General features: G+C 43.2%; 1 protein-coding gene across 12 annotated transcripts in view; it reads right to left on the reverse strand.

Annotated features, from left to right (window-relative positions):
• USP54 (ubiquitin specific peptidase 54) overlaps positions 1 to 13,139 on the reverse strand; it is a 144,104-nt gene that overhangs the window by 14,136 nt on the left and 116,829 nt on the right. For all 12 annotated transcript variants that reach the window (XM_074382398.1, XM_074382396.1, XM_074382399.1 and 9 more), the window contains 4 exons: positions 12,700 to 12,867; positions 9,796 to 9,915; positions 8,687 to 8,882; positions 5,832 to 7,204 (listed from right to left, as the gene is read on the reverse strand). In XM_074382398.1, coding sequence (XP_074238499.1) covers positions 5,832 to 7,204; positions 8,687 to 8,882; positions 9,796 to 9,915; positions 12,700 to 12,867 — 1,857 coding nt within the window. The remainder of the gene's footprint in view (positions 1 to 5,831; positions 7,205 to 8,686; positions 8,883 to 9,795; positions 9,916 to 12,699; positions 12,868 to 13,139) is intronic.

Below are 13,139 nucleotides of genomic sequence, written 5' to 3' on the forward strand. Positions count from 1 at the left end.
TCCTTCATCATCTCTTCCTGATTAATTCTACCTGATCACTTCTTTATTCTATGTCATATAGATCTTTTTTTTTTTTTTTTGACAGGGTCTTGTTCTGTTGCTTAGGCTGGAGTCCAGTGGCATGATCAAAGCTCACTGCAGCCTCAACCTCCTGAACTCAGTTGACCCTCCTGCTTCAACCTCCCAAGTAACTGGGACTGCAGGTGTGCGCCACCACACCCAGCTAATTTTCTCAGTCTTTGTAGAGATGGGGATCTTACTGCGTTGGCCAGCTGGTCTTGAACTCCTGGGCTCAAATGATCCTCCAATCTCAGCTTCCCAAAGTGCAGGTGTTACAGGCATGAGCCACTGCACCCAGCCTGTCATGTCACTTCTTAAGGACTTAGTTTTTAAACCAGGGCCTCTAACAAAAACAAAGACTAGTTTGATTTGACAAATTTTGTTTTTGTTTTTTTAGAGATAAGGTCTCACCATGTTGCGCAGGCTGGAGGAGAGTGGCTATTCACAGGCATATGGTCATAGCACAGTACAGCCTGAAACTCCTGGCCTCAAGTGATTCTCCTGCCTTAGCCTCCCAAGTAGCTGAGGTTACAGGCATGAGCCATCAGGCTCAGCCTGATCTGACAAATATATTGAGAACTGATTGACTACTAGATTTTTAAAATTCATTTCTGTACACTATAAGATAAAAAAAATTAATGGACAATAAGTACCCTTTCCTACTGTCCTCAGAAGTATAGTCTCCCTCAAGGCTAACTGGCCAGTATGTATCAAGAGATTTTTTTAAGTTTATAGCATTCGAATTCTCAGGTATAGTAGTGCAAGCCTGCAGGCCCAACTACTCAGGGGGCTGAGGTGGGAGGATCTCTTAAGCCAAGAAGGTCAAGGCTACAGTGAGCCGTGATCATGCCACTGTACTCCAGCCAAGACAACACAAGACCCTGTATGAAAAAAAAGTTTATAACATTCAACTAGTTATTAGTCTTCTAAAAGTTTATTCTACAGAGCTCATGAGAAATGTGGCCACTTAAGTGCAAAGATATTCATCACAGTACTATGTTATTAAAAAATTATAAGCCAGACACGGTGGTTCATGCTTATAGTCTCAACACTTTGGGAGGCTGAGGTAGGTGGATTACTTGAGGCCAGGAGTTCAAGACCAGCCTGGCCAACACAGTGAAACCCTGTCTCTACTAAAAATACAAAAAATTAGTTAGGCATGCTGGCACATGCCTATGGTTCCAGCTACTCGGAGGCTGAGGCAGGAGAATCACTAGAACCTGGGAGGCAGAGGTTTCAGTGAGCCAAGGTTGCACCACTGTATTCCGGCCTGGATGACAGAGCGAGACTGCCTCAAAAAAAAAAAAAAAAAAAAAATTGTAAGTAACCTAAATATTCAACAATAGTAGAACGGTAGGATGGTTGAAGAAATACACTATAGTACATTCATATAAAACACTTTATAAGGCCGGGCGCGGTGGCTCAAGCCTGTAATCCCAGCACTTTGGGAGGCCGAGGCGGGTGGATCACAAGGTCGAGAGATCGAGACCATCCTGGTCAACATGGTGAAACCCTGTCTCTACTAAAAATACAAAAAATTAGCTGGGCATAGTGGCGCATGCCTGTAATCCCAGCTACTCAGGAGGCTGAGGCAGGAGAATTGCTTGAACCCAGGAGGCGGAGGTTGCGGTGAGCCGAGATCGTGCCATTGCACTCCAGCCTGGGTAACAAGAGCGAAACTCCGTCTCAAAAAAAAAAAAAAAAAAAAAATACTTTATAACCATTAAAGGTAGTTTTTACAGCAAATGCTCACAGTTATAACATGAGAAAGTCATAAGACTAAACTGTATACATATACTGTAAAGATACTGCCTTTTGCAAAAACAAAACAATATATAATATATGTGTTTAAAAATGAAAACCGCTGGGCGCGGTGGCTCAAGCCTGTAATCCCAGCACTTTGGGAGGCCGAGGCGGGTGGATCACGAGGTCAACAGATCGAGACCATCCCGGTCAACATGGTGAAACCCCGTCTCTACCAAAAATACAAAAAATTAGCTGGGCATGGCGGCGCATGCCTGTAATCCCAGCTACTCAGGAGGCTGAGGCAGGAGAATTGCCTAAACCCAGGAGGCGGAGGTTGCGGTGAGCCAAGATCGCGCCATTGCACTCCAGCCTGGGTAACAAAAGTGAAACTCCGTCTCAAAAAAAAAAAAAAAAAAAAAAAAAATGAAAACCAAAGGTTAAGCTTATGAAAATATTGAGTGACGTTATCAGTGATTTTTGATACTTCATGTATTTTCAAACTACCTACAATATAAAATGTTGCTATTTTGGGTAACAGAGAGATTTTTTGTTTTTGTTTTCCCCAGGCTGGAGTGCAGTGGCATGATCTCAGCTCACTGCAACCTCCACCTCCTGGGTTCATGTAATTCTCCTGCCATCAGCCTCCCAAGTAGCTGGGATTACAGGCATCCACCACCATATGTGGCTAATTTTTTTGTATTTTTAGTACAGACGGGGTTTCACTATGTTGGCCAGGCTGGTTTTGAACTCCTAACCTCAAGTGATCTGCCCACCTCAGCCTCCCAAAGTGCTAGGTTTACACTTTTTGGGAGAAGTGAGCCAATGCGCCCGGACTGTTTCTGTTTTTTAAACATAATTTTTTTTTTTTTTTTTTGAGACGGAGTTTCGCTCTTGTTGCCTAGGCTTGAGTGTGATGGCACAATCTTGGCTCGCCAAAACCTCTGCCTCCCTAGTTCAAGTGATTTTCATGCCTCAGCCTCCCAAGTAGCTGGGATTACAGGCATGCACCCCTAAGCCCAGCTAATTTTTTTTTTTTTTTTGAGATGGAGTCTCGCTCTGTCGCCCAGGCTGGAGTGCAGTGGCGCGATCTTGGCTCATTGCACCTTCTACCTCCTGGGTTCAAGCGATTCTTCTGCCTCAGCCTCCCGAGTAGCTGTGACTACAGGCACGAGCCACCACACCCAGATAGTTTTTTGTATTTTCAGTAGAGACAGGGTTTTGCCATATTAGCCAAGGATGATCTCAATCTCCTGACCTGATGATCTGCCCACCTTGGCCTCCCAAAGTGCTGGGATTAACAGGCATAAACCAACGTGCCTGGCCTTTTTTTTTTTTTTTGAGATGCAGTGCAGTGGTTCGATCTTGGCTCACTGCAACTTCTGCTGCCCCATTCCAGTGATTCTCCTGCCTCAGCCTCCTGAGCACCTGAAATTACAGGCACCTGCCACAGCTTGAACCTGGGAGGTGGAAGTTGCAGTGAGGCAACATCATGCCATTGCACTCCAGCCTGAGCAATAGGAGTGAAACTCATTCTCAAAAAAAAAAAAAAAATGTTTAACTTTCAACTAGTTAGTTCAATTTTGCAATTTATTATTTTGTATTTTTAATATTATTCTTTAAATAATTATTTGTGGCCAGGTGCAGTGGCTCACGCCTGTAATCCCAGCACTTTGGGAGGTCGAGGTGGGTGGATCACCTGAGGTCAGGAGTACGACACCAGCCTAGCCAACATGGTGAAACCCTGTCTCTACTAAAAATATAAAAATCAGCCCGGTGTGGTGGCACATACCTGTAATCCCAACTACTCAGGAGGCTGAGGCAGGAGAATCAGCTTGAACCCAGGAGGCAGAGGCTGCAGTGAGCCGAGACAGTGCCACTGCACTCCAGCCTGGGCAACAGAGTGAGACTCCATCTCAAAAAAAAAAAAAAAAAAAACTGTATTCTTGCTTCTTTAGATAGAAAGCTCATTGAGGCAGGCTCCAGCTTTCTCTTATTCTTTAGATTTTTCCCATATCATCCACTCCTATGTACCTAAAGATCACTTAGTAAATGTTATTGCAAAACCTACACTAGGATATGGATCCTCAGGAATGTATCCTAATATCAAATCTTACATTTATATGGTATTCCCCCCAAGGCTCTGGGGAACACAGTAAATACTCAATAAACACTTAATTAGCTGTAATTAAATGTTGGTTGTCAATATGCAAGGAACCTGTACCATTACAGAAATTGTCATAGCCAAACTAAGGAGAAAGTTCTCCAAGTTCAATTTTTTTTTCTTCGTTTTTTTTTTTTTTTGAGATGGAGTTTCGTTCTTGTTGCCCAGGCTGGAGTGCAATAACACGATCTCGGCTCACTACAACCTCTGCCTCCCGGGTTCCAGTGATTCTCCTGCCTCAGCTTTCTGCATGGTTGGGATTATGGGCACATGTCACCATGCCCAGCTAATTTTTGTATTTGTAGTAGACATGGGGTTTCTCCATGTTAGTCAGGCTGGCCTCAAACTCCTGACCTCAAGTGATCGCCCTCCCAAAGTGCTGGGATTACAGGCATGAGCCACCGCCCCCAGCCTGCAAGTTCAATTTCACATGTCATACATGTCATTTTACAGTTAGAACATAGCTTTTTTTAAAAAAGTCACTGAACCAATTCTCACATTTTACAGGTAAAACCTTGGCCCTGGGATATTAAGTGACTTGTCCAAATTTATACTGAGAGTTAATGTTGGAACCAGAAAAACAGTTCAGGCTTTGGAGTTAAGTACATCAGTGTAAGTGAAAACATTCTTCATGTCTTCAATATCCAGAACTGACTACGATGTGCACTTCAGGTGCAGGCTCTACTCTTCCTTCTGTATTATCTCAGTGAATAGCTACCTTGTAGGCATTATACTACACTGAAAATTCCATGAACATGAAACTTGACTGTTCCTAAAGGGATCACGAAAGGTCTTGATATTGCTGGTTCAGTATGATCTGAAAATGTCCACACTGAGCATATGGACATCCTACTGCAAAGTGGACCTGAAGGCTGAATCTTGGGATTTTAAGCCATAGAAGAATGTATTTTCCTCTCAGCCTCCCCCATTTCATGCTGAATCACTCTCAAAGGCCTGTGAACCATTATTTAGCACAGCATACTAGAAAAGCCATGGGCAAATATTTAGTAGTCTCTTACTTTAGAAGGAAGGAAGTTGCCTGTGAGTGTTAATTCTGCTCCTTCCTCCACTCTAGCCAGAAAAAAGCCTAGTTCTTGTCCTGAAGGCTTTCTGAGTAAAGTCAAAAGCTCTACTACCTCTTACTAAGCTGGGGATACCATCTGTATAGAACATCACCTTCTTCTGATCTTTACCTGCTTTCAGCTTTTTTAATTTTTAATTTTTTTTTCAAGATGGAGTCTTGCTCCTTTACCCAGGCTGGAATGCAGTGGCATGATCTCAGCTCACTGCAGCCTCCACCTCCTGAGTTCAAGCAAGTCTCCTGCCTCAGCCTCCCGAGTAGCTGGGATTACAGGCATCTGTCACCACACCCAGCTAATTTTTGTTATTTTTGGTAGAGACAGGGTTTCACCATGTTGGCCAGAGTGGTCTCGAACTCCTGACCTCAGGTGATCCACCCACCTCGGCCTCCCAAAGTGCTGGGATTACCACACCCAGCACTTTCAGCTTTTTTTTTTTTTTTTTGAGACGGAGTTTCGCTCTTGTTACCCAAGCTGGAGTGCAATGGCGCGATCTCAGCTCACCGCAACCTCCGCCTCCTGGGCTCAGACAATTCTCCTGCCTCAGCCTCCTGAGTAGCTGGGATTACAGGCATGCGCCACCACGCCCAGCTAGTTTTTTTGTATTTTTAGTAGAGACGAGGTTTCATCATGTTGACCAGGATGGTTTCGAACTCTCGACCTCGTGATCCACCCGTCTCGGCCTCCCAAAGTGCTGGGATTACAGGCTTGAGCCACGCGCCCGGCCCACTTTCAGCTTTTATATGATCCTCAATCCTCCCTACAACCCCTGGTTGCATTCTTACCTGTTTGCCTAAGTGGGTGCCAGGCCATACTCTGCTGCCCCCATCCAGAACAGCCAGGTTGAGAAGCCTGAAGACTGGCCTGGTACAAAGACTCCAATTCTGAGGTTTCCTGCTCTGTGTCTTGGTTCCAATGTGGATGCAAAAGGATGTGATTTCTCTCTGGATAGGTTACACATGTATGGGAATCATGAAGGGAGGAGTTCATTCCTGGTCCAGGGGACCCATGTTTAAGCTGAGAATCACAGAACCTTGTGACATTCACCCAGGAATCCAAAGGCAAAGAAGTCCCCAAGTCAGTACTGCTGCCCAGATCCTTAGACCTAGCATCTCTCACTTGGAACAGCTTCTCTTGGTATATGTCTGGCTCTGCCAACCTGGGCTGTCCTCCCCTAGAAGTTTCACCATTAGGCAGCCCAGAGTTTAAGGCAAGAGAACAATGTTCAGTGGACTCTTCCCAGGAAAGAGGTCTGTCCCCACCCTCCAAAGAGGATTGCTGCTTTGCCCATGGCCAGTGGCCTTTCTCTTGACCCTGTGAGAAAGGAAGCTTAGAATCAGAAGGGGAAGAGTTCTTCCTCTGACTACTTGACAAACTTCTATCCTTGCAACCTGTGCTATCCCTCATGGGGGCACCCTGCATCCTCTGGAACTGCTCAGCCAGTGAACGGACAAGCCCCTTCGTGCTGGGAAACTCTGGCCTATAGGGCTCCTCACTGCCTCTGTCCACTTGTAAAGTCAATGAAGTTTTGAGGCTTTGGGCTTGGAGGCATTGGTTAGTTTTCTGCACAGGATCAGGGGAGTGAAGCACAGATGAAGAAGCAACAGGCATTATGGGGTGGCAGGCTCTATATAGGGAAAGACTGGGCTGAGCTGATGAATTTGAAGGACTGCAGTCTAGGCTGTGTTCATCTCCTGTCTCTGAGGTGGCTATTCCAGGCATCACCAGGGATGGGTTAGCAGGATCCTTCTTTTCTTGGAACAGCTGTTCTTGAGCAATGCCTCTTCCTTCCTGTGGAGGGAGCTTGCTGCAACTGCTGTTGTCACACCTAGAGCCTTGCAGCTTACCCTCTGGGGCATCCAATAGCTCCCAACTATGATGAGAATTATTCTCAGTCCACCCTGGTGTTTTGGGTAAACCTTGCCTGTGGAATACAGAGGGTTCAATGTTGTCTATTTCAACTGAAGTCAGAAGCTTCAAGGCAGATCTACTAGGGGAGCTGTGCTGCGGGTCAGATGACTCTGGAGATAGTGATAAGTGTGACTCATGGCAGGAAGCAGGTGAATGGAAGAAAGAACTGGCCCCAAACTCTGTATCCGTGCAGTGTTCCAGTTGGGCCTCTCGGCTTAACAATACTTGGAGCGGGATAGGCTGTTCACTGAAACAAATGGAGACAGTTAGTCATAAGCTGCCTTGACTGACAGGAATGCTTACAGAAAGAACTGTTCATTCCATTCTCATTTCTAGCTACTCACACAGGGAATGGTAAAAATAAACAGAAGACAAGCATAATAAAGTCAATAGTTCAGAGTAACACAAAAGAAAAGGCACACAGTCAGCTCACACCCAGGTAAATAGGTAATATTAATCCTCTTTATTAAATGCCCTCACCAAAGGTGCACAGCAACATTAAGTGGAGCCCTTGCCAATATCCTTCACTACCTGTGAAGTCCCATTCTAATCACATTCTATTTGCAAATTAGGAAACAAAATCAGCTAGTCTCACATGCAGATGACATGGAAGGTAAGCAAAGCCTGAAAATCACTCATACCAAACAGCAAAAATCCAGGATGGATGCTATACAAGGAGGCAAGTCCTACCTGGGGTCCTGAGAGGCAGCCCAGCCAAAGGAACCATCAGGCCACATTTACAAAATACAGGGTGATTTGGGCTTATGGGGCTACACAGAAATCAATCATTTCAAGTATGTTTTTATACTCTGGAGCTGCTCAGCCAGTGAATGGACAAGCCGCTTTGTGTGGGCAAACTCGGGCTTATAGGGCTCCTCACTGCCTCTGTCCACTTGTAAAGTCAATGAAGTCTGGTTCCCTTAGTCACTGAGATGCTTCTCCAAAGCAATATGACTCTCTTGAGATTTAGGAGTAGGAGTAGGGATTAACTGTATTTAATTGGTTTCTCACTAATTGTTTTTTATTTCTGACTTTAAAAATTCAACGTTACAAGGAATTAAATAAAATCTCAATCACTCACATACATCAGTTTGTATAAGTTTTCTGAAAAGGGTTAGCTATCTAAATTACTTATATTCAAAACAAGTGTCGAAATTTGAATGAAAATATACTATAAACTTTTGAGGGTATAGTCACCCAGTAACCCTTATAACATTATGAAGAATATGATATACTAATATGGGAAGCCTAATCATAAAAGGCCATAAAGAAGCAAAGCAAAGGAAATCTTCGTGTCTCTTCTCTATGGTGCAATCAGAGCAAGAAAGACTACTTTCTCTGCTTCCACAAGGACAGGAAGCATTGAAATACCGAAATAAATAGCTATTACAACATGAAATGTAGCCCAGATTGCCATATCTAAGAACATAATATATATAAATATAAAAATCACGTTATTACACAAGTCCAGGGCTAAAGTTATCCAACAGGAAATGTGGACAAATGGTCTACTTATTATGTTGCACTTTTTGCAGGCTTGGAATTATTAAGGAAAGGACCAGCAATACAATTAGTTTTTCACTGTATGTCTGACCTGAAAGAAGAAAATCTTTTCAGAGGACTCCTCTCTCCCCTTCAGTTGCCAAGACAATGAGAGCTCTTGCTATAGAGTACTCATGGTCACTTCTTCCCCTGGCGTCCATAAACTAACGTGGTTCCCAAGCACTACCTTGTCGGCTGAGGGAGAGTCCCCGCCTGTGATGGGAGGCAGGCTGAGGGCTGCGACGGCTGCTGTGATGACTGCTGATGCTGCATGCGATCCTGCAGGCTCCGTGCTTTTCGAATACTGATTTGCAACTTCTTATCGACTAGGGCTCTGCTGTGCGTGCTACAGCTGGCACCATGCAGGGCAAGTCTTAGTTTAGCTAAAATGCAAAAGAAAATATAGCAGAAACAGAACACAAAACACAAACAAAAATAAAAAGAATAAAATTGAACAAAAATGAGCAAAGATATGCAGTAAAACTCAAAATATGCAGCAGGAATGCAAGGCATGGACCATGCATATGCTGTCCAGGGCACAGAGCTGCCTCTGACTATAAGGAACATTGATGGAAGCCATGGAGGCCAAACAGGTTAATCCAAATTAAAAAACAAAACAAAACTAAAATAAATCAGGAAGACAAACTGGTGCTTCCATCTTAGAGATTGCCACTCTTGTCCTTTGCAACTGACCTGTCTGACTCTGGTCTCCACACTCTACTCTCAACCCTCTCTTCCCAATGGCCAATGCAGAAATAAGATCCAAACCTGCATCTGTCTTTATAGACCACAGCTTCTGGTGGGTCACATAAAAGAAGCTGATACCAAATCTAAGCCTTAGTCTCTTGCTGTAAGCTTATGTAGCTGTATACTATGAAGGTAGGGGAGAAACAGAAAGAATCAAATATTAAAGTAAAAAGTTACAGGCCAGGGAAGTCATAGCCAATTTATTCAGTTTTCCTTCTATAAGTTCCAACTCACTAGTCAGTGACTAGCAAAATAGCATACTAATCTCACATGTGAGGTCTAATTTTATCCTGGAATAAGAAGGTAGGGATGACTGGAGAAATCAACTATGGATTCCTTGCTGAGGCTATTCTGGTAAATATCCATAGGCCACAGTGACAGTGCTAGGCGCACTTAGAAATCTGAAGGGCAAAGACAGCTAAGGGACCTCAGTTTGGAAGAGCAAGAGTGAGGAGACACTGTTTGTATCCTGTCTGAGTGATAACACTAATAATACCCATTGTGAAGTTAGTCAAAAGTGCCATAGCCATAGCAGTTAGAGTTACTTACAGATAGCTTCATTACAGAGAGCCAAAGCTGCAGCACAGTCTCCTTCCTGTTCCAGATGCAGTGACTCTTCAAACACTGACTCTGCCTCTTGCAGGGACCTCTCAAAGCCGTCATTCCTCCCTGAAAGGGCCAGCACTTTTCATTTTCATTACAATTCATTCCAACTTTTCCCGTGTACTGTTGTTTCCCTTCAGTACACAGAGATCCTTGCTGCTAAGCCATTGGTCTATCCTTAATCCAACTGTCCATTGCTATTAATAATTCTCTGATACAAGCAGGACATCCATTTTGTCTTAACCAAGATGTTACCAAGGCCATGAAAGAGAGGCATGCCATTAATGGCCACATATTCCAACACCAAGACCCTTAGGAAGTCCCACAAGAAAAGAACAAAGTATTCCAAATAGCAAAAGGATAGACTCTTATGCCTGGAATTGAACTGCTCTTCTCCAGTGCAATTCTTGCCAACTAGTGTCAGAACAACCTAGATGTCCACTGAGACCTTCACTGCTATGTTATGAGAAAGGTAGCTCCATTATTCTATGGACAGTCATCCATATCACTTATTTACTTCACCAATGCCCAGTCCTCTATGCACCACCCTAAACTGGAAAGTCAGTACACCTCTTGGTCACAGATGGTCTACACTTCCTAATTCAATGTATCTGCCAGGGCAGTTAAACTGCTTTCATTCTTGGTTTGCATACACATGCTTTTCATAAGCATTGCTAAGTATTTACTTTCAGCATGCCATTCCTCACCAAAACTACCCCTAAATAAGTCATCTTCCCATACAGCGAGCAGAGAATATTTCATCCTCCTCTCAAAGTGAATGTATGCCAAAGCAGGTGCAGATGAAAAGGCTACAAAGTACAGGCAGAGAAATTTTTGAAAAAGAACTCTCGCTCTACTTACTCAGAATCATAAATTGGCAGCAAGCTGTAATGTAAGTTCACCTACAAGTGGGATTGCCAGTGAGCCTTCACAAGGTTGCAGGAAAAAAAAGTCAAAGTGTCTGAGTCACTTCTCCCATAATGTCCCTCATCCTCCACTTACCTCCGGCTGGACATGGTAAGAAAGGCTCTTCCCCATCCCTAACATTCACTTCCTAATTCATCATGACTTTCTGAGAGCAATGGGAAGACAATGGAAACAGCAGGTTGGTTCTGAAGAACTTGGCACTCAGGTGCCACTCTATAGAGGTGTGGTTTCCCTTACTCCCCAGACCTGAAGTTCTCTCATAATATTTGGAATCAACTAAATGTATACAACCTTTATAATCAGAGGTGGTGGCTAGAGCCATTTTTTTTTTTTTTTTTTTTTTTTTTGAGACGGAGTTTCGCTCTTGTTACCCAGGCTAGAGTGCAATGGCGTGATCTCGGCTCACCACAACCTCTGCCTCCTGGGCTCAGGCAATTCTCCTGCCTCAGCCTCCTGAGTAGCTGGGATTACAGGCACGCAACACCATGCCCAGCTAATTTTTTGTATTTTTTTTTAGTAGAGACGAGGTTTCATCATGTTAACCAGGATGGTCTCGATCTCTTGACCTCGTGATCCGCCCGCCTCGGCCTCCCAAAGTGCTGGGATTACAGGCTTGAGGCACCGCGCCCGGCCCTTTTTTTTTTTTTTTTTTTAATTAAAGTTCTCTATGGAGAGCTACACAAGCTGTACTCAATCACTGTATTAATTTTAATTCTTATCCTCCAGAATCTTAGCACTCCATTCTTTGCTCATGCTGAGTGTATGGAGAATTGCCAATGAAATACAGCCAGTGAGATCTCCTCCCAACTTTCATCTATTGCCCAACTGTCAGAGAAAGAAAAAAATGAAAGAAGGGAAATGACAAGACCCCTCTTTTCAGAAGCAAAATAAACCTGGGACACCAATGTGATATAGCTTAAGGTCAGTAAGGAAAAAAATACTATCCAAACAGAGACAGCTAAGCATTAGGAATTTAAAACTGATTTTGGAAAGTAATGCAATGTCTTGGGAAATAAAAGGCAACAATTACCTTGAATCAAAAGAGAGTAGTATTAAAGGAAAAAAGCTGCCCCCAAACAGGATTACATAGCTCAGGAAGATTCTCTAAGTATATATAAAAAGAGAAAAGCGGTCAATAGAAAACAGCCAGCAAAGTTACAAGGTTACATTTACAAGGCTGGACCTTTATATTGCTTCAGCACAATTTGTTGTAAGTATGGTTTCTGAATTACAAAAACAATATATTCATTTTATAGGGAAAACAAAACTAAGATATAGATTTCATGGCCAATTTAAGGTAGATACCTCAGCTTAGCTGAATTCCTATTTTGAAGGCTAGTCTCTTTTGGTACAGTTACATCCTAAAATAAATTCTAGGAAGAAAAAAAATCTAACATGGGGCAGTTGTGGAAGTAAACTCCATGCAAATTGTTTGAGGTTAGAGAATCAACTGTCATGGAATCAAAAGTAAACTGGGCTTTGTTCTGGCTCCTGTTTGGCAGATCCATTTCCCTGATGCTCAAGGTGGAATATTTCAAGGGTATGTTTCTTCCCAGCAAGTAGAATTCCCCTCACTGTCAGTGTGGTTCACTGCCCTTTTCAGGTATTTCTGACTCAAGGATAGTTTTATTTACACCTTCAATTAGATGTTCATGGGAAGCAATTTTTCATGATCAATATACTATCTCTAATCTATAGGCTTTTAATAGATGTGTCCCAAAGCAGTGCCTATCTCCAGTCAATAGTCTTGTCACATCCTACTCTAACTTGCTCTCACCGGAATGGGTGAAACAAGATTTGAAAAAAAAAACAAAAACAAAACAATTTTGCTAAAGAGAAACCAGGGAACTAACAAGCTTAGATGTTTTTTACCACCTTTCTGTCTGTCCCCATCACACACAACCTAATCCTCACAACAATTACCCTGATTCTGCAGTTCATCCAAGTCCATGAAGCGGCTAGGATGAGGGTTAAACCCTTTAGCTGCCTCTAAGTCCTTCTCTCGTTTTCTTCGAAGTTCCTGTTCTTGTGCCCTCCTGGCCACCTCTTCCTGCAATTCATCCAGTTCACTTTTAGAAGATATCTCCTCACCTGTAATATAAGCAAGGGAGAAGATAAGTCACCACATTTCCATTACCAAGACTAAGTACTTGATGAATTTATGACCACTGCAACACTTTCCCTTTGCAATTCTTGCCTTCAATTTGGAGCTTATATTTGGATAACACTTTCCATAATCAGATTCAGGATGGGACTTGGGCTAGAAACGATAATAACAACAACATTTATCGAGTGCTTCACAACAACAACGGTATCACACTGAACATTTATTCAACACTTACTATGTGCCAGAAACAGTTTTA

Source organism: Saimiri boliviensis, chromosome 12 (assembly GCF_048565385.1).
Source record: "Saimiri boliviensis isolate mSaiBol1 chromosome 12, mSaiBol1.pri, whole genome shotgun sequence".
NCBI lineage: Eukaryota > Metazoa > Chordata > Mammalia > Primates > Cebidae > Saimiri > Saimiri boliviensis.